The sequence below is a fragment of the Pogoniulus pusillus genome, chromosome 27 (genome assembly GCF_015220805.1).
Source record: "Pogoniulus pusillus isolate bPogPus1 chromosome 27, bPogPus1.pri, whole genome shotgun sequence".
Classification (NCBI taxonomy): Eukaryota; Metazoa; Chordata; class Aves; order Piciformes; family Lybiidae; genus Pogoniulus; species Pogoniulus pusillus.
The window spans coordinates 17,310,808-17,319,851 of record NC_087290.1 but is presented as its reverse complement, the minus strand read 5'-3'; the positions used below and the strand labels follow the sequence as shown (position 1 = coordinate 17,319,851).

The 9,044-nt window shown below is 47.2% G+C and overlaps 1 protein-coding gene across 1 annotated transcript; it reads left to right on the top strand.

Moving 5' to 3' along the window:
• The first annotated feature begins 1,136 nt into the window (after positions 1-1,136).
• On the top strand, positions 1,137-4,460 carry IL22 (interleukin 22). The gene is made up of 5 exons (XM_064166573.1): positions 1,137-1,337; positions 2,137-2,202; positions 2,299-2,442; positions 2,681-2,746; positions 4,233-4,460. Exons 1-5 carry the CDS (start codon positions 1,137-1,139, stop codon positions 4,344-4,346), a joined length of 591 nt encoding a protein of 196 aa, XP_064022643.1. The 3' UTR covers positions 4,347-4,460.
• The last annotated feature ends 4,584 nt before the right edge of the window (positions 4,461-9,044 follow it).

The window sequence follows — 9,044 nt, the reverse complement described above, 5'->3', positions numbered from 1 at the left end:
GTAGCCAGGTGGGGTTGGGCTCTGCTGCCAGGCACCCACCACATGAGGGGGCACACCTCAAGATGCACCAGGGCAGGTTTAGGCTGGATGTTAGGAGGAAGTTGTTGTCAGAGAGAGTGATTGGCATTGGAATGGGCTGCCCAGGGAGGTGGTGGAGTCCCCATCCCTGGAGATGTTTAAAAGGAGACTGGCTGAGGCACTTGGTGCCATGGTTTGGTTAGTTAGAAGGTGTTAGATGATAGGTTGGACTTGATGATCATAGAATCAACCAGGCTGGAAGAGACCTCCAAGCTCATTCAGTCCAACCTATCCCCCAGCCCTACCCAATCAACCAGACCATGGCACTAAGTGCCCCATCCAGGCTTTTCTTCCTCTCTGCTGCCACTTCCATTGCTTTTAAAATCTATTCTCACACCAGATTGTTAAGACCTGACTTCAAAACTGCAGCACTACAGCAGGTGGGTGGAGGACTGAGATGCTACCCAGCTCTCATCCTGCAGAATCTGTGATTCCAGGGGGGGCACTGTGTGGGAAAGAGTATTTGTAGGTCTTTGGGTCAGATTCACTCTCCGACCACTCATGTATAGCAAGCACCAGCCTATTACCAGAGAAGACCAGCTACATTGATATCATTTACACCACCTGCCATCAAATTGGCAGTCTAATTAGCCTGTTCAAATCAGGTCAGGAGGCACAGACCCATGTATTTCTCAAGTGCTCTTCTGGAAAAAGAATCCAAGATTTCTACCCCAGTAAAAGCCCCTGCCTTAAAACTTGGTTTGCTTTATAAGAAACTCAAGTCTACTATGGCCTTGATACTGTCTTTGTGGCTTTTGAAGTGGTTAGGTTGTTCTCAGAAGAGGATACTGGAAAGTAAGAGACTTGCTGATGTCATCTTTTCTTTCACCACCAGTACCCCCCCCCCCCCCAAAAAAAAAAAAAGAGGCTGAGAGAGATGTTGGCAACCCTATATAAGGTGCACCTCACCTCCTGCAGAGCACATCAGGAATCACAGCAAAGGTAAGGCTTGCAGCCTTGCTGCCTCTCTCACTGCACCTTGCCCACTCTCTCTGGTGCTAAGGCTCCTCTCTCACCAGAGCTGAGTGGTGCTGGAGCAGACGACTGGATCGTGAGCCATGGCCTGCCTGCAGACTTTGACCAGGAGCTTCTCAGGATGGGTCTTCTTCTGCTGCTGTTGCTGCCTTCCTCTCCTTCTCACCAGTCCTCTGCCTCCCAAAGGGGCAGGGGTGGCTTTCACTGCCCACCATGCCTGCAGGCTCAGGAAGATCAGCTTCCAGCCCTACATCAGGAACCACACCTACACCTTGGCTAAGACGGTACAGTAACCTGCGTGCCCTTCGGAGCGGGACCTGGGCACTGGCGCCTCTGCTGCTGCTGCGGCTCCCGGCTTTGCCACTCCTCTCTCTGCTATTTCTCCACGAGAAAACAACAACCCTCCATGCATTTGCAGCAGGGCAGAGCTTGGGAGTGTGAAGTGGGTCCGTGCCCACTGGCTGTGCAGCTGCCAAGAGCCTGTCCTCCTCCTGCTTCCCCAGGCAGAGGCAGCTTCTGGCGCAGTGCAGCTTCTTCTCTTTGAGTGACTGCTATTAGCTTGGGACAGCTGTGAAGTGTGAGCTTAAATATCTCTGCTCACTTGGAGCTGAGCCTGATGGTGGCCCCAGCTATGGCCAGGCAGCTGCTTGGGCATCCCACAGCCCTCTGCTTGGGCAGGATTCGTGGCTGCTTTTCCCGTGGGTGGGTCCCCCTTGGTGCATGGCAGTGAGTGGTGCAGCATCTCCCGGCAGCGCTGCGGCCGCTGGTGATGTTGGCCAGCTGTGGCACTGAGTTTGGACACCAGAACCACTACAACAGCTGACATTTCAGAGCAGGACAGAAATTCAGGCTCCTGCTTGCTTATTTCCCAGCTATACTGACCTGGAATCCCACCCAGTTAAGGGGTGGAAACAGACACAATGTCCAAGCTCATCTACCTGTAACAGGCTGTCTATGGTGTCCGTTCCCTCATCTCATCTCAACTGGTATTGAGGAAAACATCAGGGGGTTAAATTATTTTGGCTTTAGGGGAGGTTCCTGTCCCCACCTGACATTTCCTTTATTTTTCTTCCTTCCTCTCAGGCCAGAGACTCAGACCAGGACACAGACAACAGGCTCATTGGCCAGCAGCTCTATGCTAATGTCAAGGTGAGCCTCACATCAAGAGGCTGCACTGTGCATCCTCATGCAGCACTTGTTGACCTCCTGCCACGATTTAATGTGACCTCTCCCTTGCATACACAGGAAAGCAACCACTGCTACGTGATGAGGAGGGCTGTGGAGATGGTTGTGAAAGATGTCCTCCTCACTGAGGCCAAGGACCAGTACCTGTATGCTAAGGAGGTGGCAGAGTTCTTGGCAGCCCTGACCCAGCAGCTGAAACACTGTGTGAGTAGCATTGGGTTTCTCTCCCTCCCCTGGGCTGTGACTCTTGTGGCTGCTCCTGAATCTCAGAATGCTGCAAACAGCAGCACAAGGCAGTGATAGAAAAAGGAAACCTCAGATCAAAGATATCCAGCTCCAGGTTGACAGAAAAACATGAAGAGAAGAAAATAAACCCCAAAGCACATCGTTGCATTTAGCTGCCAATGTTAGGTCTGAATGTTTCCCTTTCTTTGCTTTTCAGGAACCATCAGGACAGAGAGAGCAGATTGAAAGGAACCTGGGAGAAATGAAGAGAAAGATGGAAGAGGTACATTTTTGCTCCAACATTCTACAAGATTAGCACCAAACCCCAGTCATTGAGGCTGAGCTGATCATGAGACAGTCTCTGGGAATCATTTAAGGGGAGAAGCCTGCAGAGGCATTTAAGAGGGCATTAGGGATGCTTCCACTTCCAGCCCTCTCTGCACATGTTATGGCAATCTAAACCTTCAGAATCATAGAATCATGGAATCACAGAGTCATGGAATCATAGAATCAGAGATTCATAGAATTATAGAGTCAGAGAATGACAGAATCATGGAGTAATAGATTCATAGAATCATGGAATCACAGAATCAAGGAATCATAGGATCATGGAATAATAAAATCATAGATTCATAGAGTCATGGAATCATCAATTCATAGAATCATAGAGTAATAGATTCATAGACTCTCAGATTCATAGAATCATGGAATAATAGAATCATAGATAGATTCATAGATTCATGGAATCATCAATTCATAGAATTATAGAGTCATAGAATTATAGAGTCATAGAATCACAAAATCATAGAGTAATAGATTCATAGACTCTCAGATTCATGAATCATGGAATAATAGAATCATAGATTCATAGATTCATGGAATCATCAATTCATAGAATCAGAGAATCATAGATTCATAGAATCAAGGAATCACAGAATCACAGAATAATGGATTCATAGAATTATGGAATAATAGAATCGTGGATTCACAGACTCAAAGAATCATAGAAACATGGAATAATAGAGACATAGGTTCATAGAACCACAGAATCATAGAACCATGGAATAATAGAGCCATAGATTCATGGATCCATAGACTCACAGAATCATAGAACCATGGAATAATAGAATCAGAAGCATGGAATAATAGAGCCATAGATTCATGGAATCCATAGACTCACAGAATCATAGAACCATGGAATAATAGAATCAGAAGCATGGAATAATAGAGCCATAGATTCATGGATCCATAGACTCACAGAATCATAGAACCATGGAATAATAGAATCAGAAGCATGGAATAATAGAGCCATAGATTCATGGATCCATAGACTCACAGAATCATAGAACCATGGAATAATAGAATCAGAACCATGGAATAATAGAGCCATAGATTCATGGATCCATAGACTCACAGAATCATAGAATCAAGGACTCATGGAATCATAGAATCACAGGATCACAGATTCATACAACCACAGAATCATAGATTGACAGACTCATACAATTACAGAATCACAGAATCATAGATTCAAAGAATGGTTCTGGCTGGAAGGGACCTCTAAAGGTCATCTAGTCCAACATCCTCAGCTAGACCAGGTTGCAAGCATATGAATGAGATAGTTTATATCTTCAGGCACAATGACTCAGATAAGCCTACTTGAGAGAAAGAGGAGAGTTAAGTTCTCAATTCAGTTTCTGCAACAAGGCTAATTTCAAATTGCTGAAGAAATAATGAGATGCTAAAACTTAAATTCCTCTCTTTTCTAGCTGGGAAAGAATGGGAAGACTAAAGCCATTGGAGAGCTGGATTTGCTGTTTGACTACATAGAAAATGCCTGCACTGATGCCCCAAAGAAAGGAGGGCACAAGAAGAAATACTGAAAGGATTCCAGCTCAGACCTGAAGGCATGGCTTTGAGCAACTCTTGCTATAACTCAAACTGATTCAGTATTGTGGAACCTCCCCCCCACTCCAGATGCAGTTTGTGTTGCACTGCAACTGAGAGGCATAGACTGGCTGTATATTGCTGCTGCCTTTGAAAAGGAAAACTCCAGGCCAGTGTTTACAGCTCTGTTTCAACACAGGGCATTAGTTTCTTGTCAAAGGTCTGCTCTTGTCCTTCTCATCTCCATAAGGTAGCTGTGCCTGTATTTTAGAGGCTGAGGTTTGACACCTCACAGCATTGCTCAAAACAGGCAGTGCCACAGAGCCAGGATGCCTTGAACCTTTCACTTAGAAATCCCTCTTGCATATGTTGCCCCCTTCTGATCTTTGCCTGACAAGCTGAGCTTTTCAGACTGACTCAGGGAAGACTTCTTTCTCAGTTCCTATTTAATAGTAACTTATTTTAAGGTAATAATTACACAACACTTTTATTTATAATGATTCATTAAACAAAAAAAAATGAGATGCCAGGAAATGTATTTATGAAGCTGGACCTGAGGGGTTTTAAATGAACTATGACATGGAAAATGCTTTGTTGTATTGATGTGCAGATGGATTGGTTTATGGATGCTGTCTCTTTAATTTATTGCAATAAATATTTTGGTCCACAGATATTGTTATTTGCCCTTCCCCTCCCCTCTCTTTTACCCAAATGCAAAGGGGATGACACAATATTGGGACTGTGGGGATGCTAAGCCAATGGCCAGGTTGTTGTATCCAGGAGGGATGCAGCCTTGATAGGGAATACTGCACTTGGTCTTCTCCACAGGACTGCAAATGTAATGTATCGTGGGCAAGCATGGGGAGCTGTGAGCCAGCACTAGAGGGGGGCATCTGAGTCAGTCTTTCTTGTGAGGGGTGGGAGGAAGAACAGCATCACCCAGGAGAGGCACAGAGTCACAGAATGAATTGACCAGGCTGGGAAAAGTCAATCACAGAGTCATGATGGGGCAGAATTCCACCTGCAGCCCCTGCAGTGGAGCACACAGCAACACCCAGGTTGGCAAAGCCCCTCAGGAGCACCAAGTCCAACCTCCAACCCTACTCTACAAAATTCACCTTAAACCATAGCCCCAAGCACCACATCCAAACCATCATTAAACACAGCCAGGGTGGGACTCCACCACCTCCCTGGACAGCTCATTCCAGTGCCTGACCACTCTTTCTCTGACAATCTTTGAGATCAGCAAGTCCAACTTAAAAGTCATTGGCTTGGTTAATTGATTCTGCCTCAGTTTGGTTGGAAAAGATCTCTAAGTCATCAAGTCCTAAACCACCAACCTAACACTGCCATGCCTAAAAAACTATGTCCTCAAGTGCCATGGCCACTACTTGAATGATTCCAGGGACAGGGACTCCAACACCTCCTGGGTAACCTCTGCCTGACCACTCTTTCTGTAAAGACATTTTTCCTACTACCCAGTCTAAACCTCCTCCCATCTTCAGTACTGCCTTCAGTTTTGGGCTCCCCACTTGAAGAGGGACAGGGATCTGCTGGAAAATGTCCAGTGGAGGGCTAGGAGGATGATGAGGGGACTGGAGCACTGCCTGATGAGGAGAGGCTGAGGGACCTGGGGCTGCTTAGTCTGGAGAAGAGAAGACTGAGAGGAGATTTAATCAATGTTTATAAATCTCTGAGGGCTGGGGGTCAGGAGGGGGGCACAGGCTCTGCTCACTGCTGCCAGGGATAGGACAAGGAGCAATGGATGGAAGCTGCAGCACAGGAGGCTCCAGCTCAACACAAGGGCCAAACTTCTCCAAGCTTGACAACCACCAGATGGAAGACTCTACCATGGAAGCCTCATGAAAACTTTGGAAACCCTGAAAGTGCCACACATTGGTGGTGGGTGAAGAAGAGGAGGCTCAAGGCAAAGCTTATTGCTCTCTACTACTACACGAAGGGAGGTTGTAGCCAGGTAGGGCTGGACTGCTCTCTCCTCCTGGTTTGTTATTTGTTGTTTTTAACCCTTCTTGCTTCATTTTCTTTTCAGATTTAAGCTTTTCCTGCTCTGGGTGCTTAACTCAGGACATCTCTGAGCATCTTGGCGATGCCAGCACATGGGACCAGGCCACAAGAGGACACCTCCCTTTGTCTGTTTAACACCCTTGCTGCTGACAGGTCTGGGCCCTTCAATTTAAGAAAGATGTTGAGGTGCTGGAAGGTGTTTGGAGAAGGGCAGCAAGGCTGGGGAGGGGCCTGGAGCACAGCCCTGTGAGGAGAGGCTGAGGGAGCTGGGGGTGTGCAGCCTGCAGCAGAGGAGGCTCAGGGCAGAGCTCATTGCTGTCTGCAGCTACCTGCAGGGAGGCTGTAGCCAGGTGGGGTTGGGCTCTGCTGCCAGACACCCAGAGACAGCACAAGGGGACACAGTCTCAGGCTGTGCCAGGACAGGTCTAGGCTGGATGTTGTTAGGAAGTTGTTGTCAGAGAGAGTGATTGGCACTGGAATGGGCTGCCCAGGGAGGAGACGGAGTCCCCATCCCTGGAAGTGTTTAAAAGGAGCCTGGCTGAGGCACTTAGTGCCATAGTTCAGTTGATGAGAAGGTGTTAGGTTAAAGATTGGACTCAATGATCTGAGAGGTCTTTTCCAACTTGGTTACTTCTGTGGTTCTGTGACTCTGTGGTGCTGTGACTCTGTGAAGGGTGGTGGCTGGTGGTCCCTTCTGAACAAAGGAAGTAGAAGCAGGAGGAGGTTTGTCTTACAACCAGGGGAAATGTCTGGGAAAGCCATCACTGGCCAAACAAAACCAAAGTGTACTTTCAGCCAGGCAAGCTGGGTTTCAACTGGGTCAACAGCTACAGCTCAGAAAAGGAAAAGCATCCTGAAATGTCTCATTTTGACATGTCCCAAATAGAACAGTTTGGTTTTGCACTCCCCAGCAATGTTTTGGCTTAGAGTTTCGTGCACATTTTCTTGTCAAGGTTGACAAGAGATTTGAAAGCAACCTGAGCTGTTTCATTTTGAGCTGGATGAAGTGCTTTGGGCCAGCCCAAAATGCATTTTCCTTTGGGTGATTTTTCAGATGTGTCACCAAAGAGAAGTTCTGTTTGTGTGATTCTGATTTCTGTTGCCCTATTTCCTTGTCCTCACTCCACCTTCAAGCCATGGACTGTCTGCAATCTGTCTGTGACCTAATGCTGTTAGGGAAGGCATCTACTTCATGTCCTTGGTCTGGGATGGATTAAAAGGGCTGTGGGTTATAGGTTGAGTAGATTCTCCTGCCCCTCTTCTCTGCCTTGCTGAGGCTGCATCTGGAGTGCTGTGTCCCGTTCTGGGCCCTCCAGTTCAAGAAGGACCTCAGGGAACTGCTTGAAAGAGTGGACCACAAAGATAATGAAGGGAATGGAACCTCTGTCTTAGAAGGAGCAGCTGTGCTGCTTGGAGAGGAGGAGCCATCCAGGCAGAGCAGGATTTGGTGCCACCCAAAAATGAGTTTGGGGGACTTAATTTGGCTGGAGGAAATGTCAAAGTGCTCCTACCAAGTGAATCATATTAAAAAGAACAAAACCCACACAGATATTAGGATGGAAGAGATGAATTGGACTGCTCTGATGAAAGTCTTGTTCCAGCAAGTCCAATGTATTGGTACCTGTTTGGGAAGCAGAGCTTCCAAAAGAAACCTCATAGCTGCTGTGTTGATGCCTCTTTTGGTTTAGTTTGGTTGGTCTGAAACTCTCCAGGCTTTGTCTTAGGTTCATATTTCTTATCAAATATGTTTGCTGGATGCCTGGGAGCTGGGGGTGTGCAGTCTGGAGAAGAGGAGGCTCAGGGCAGAGCTCATTGCTGTCAACAACTACCTGAAGGGAGGCTGTAGCCAGGTGGGGTTGGGCTCTGCTGCCAGGCAAACAGCAGCAGAACAGGGGACACAGTCTCAGGCTGTGCCAGGGCAGGTTCAGGCTGGATGTTAGGAGGAAGTTGTTGTCAGAGAGAGTGATTGGCATTGGAATGGGCTGCCCAGGGAGGTGGTGGAGTCACCATCCCTGGAGGTGCTGAAGCCAAGCCTGGCTGGGGCACTTAGTGCCATGGTCTGGTTGGTTGGGCAGGGCTGGGTGCTAGGTTGGGCTGGATGAGCTTGGAGCTCTCTTCCAACCTGGTTAATTCTATGATTCTATGACAGGCAACTGTCAGCCACCTGTCACCAAACTGAAACACAGACCAGGCCAGAAGGACTGGAAGGGACATCCCCTGCTTGAACCAGCCTGGGCTGTTTCTTGGAGATGAGGGCAGATTAACAATAAGTTTTATAGCAACTCACATTTGAGGCTAACTCTGGAGGTGTTACTCATAAGAGATGCTGATGCCCAGAGGAAATGTAATTAGGTTTGTTGGTTTGTATTTTTGGTTTACTTCCCCCCTCCCTCCCCTTCCTGATTCATTTCATTTGTCTGGGTTTGAGTCTGACTTCTGCTTTACTTAATGCCTTATCATTTTTAATGAGGTTTTTCTAAGGCATAGGGTGAAAAAAAATCTGTGTGGTGGTGAAAAAATTCTGTGTGGTGGATATGTGGCCCTGGTGGTGGAGAGGTGCAGAGATAATGAAGGGATTGGAGTGTTTCCACCTGAGGAGGAGAGTTGAGACGGTTCACCCCAGAGAAGAGAAGGGTTAGGGAGATCTTAACTATATATATATATATATA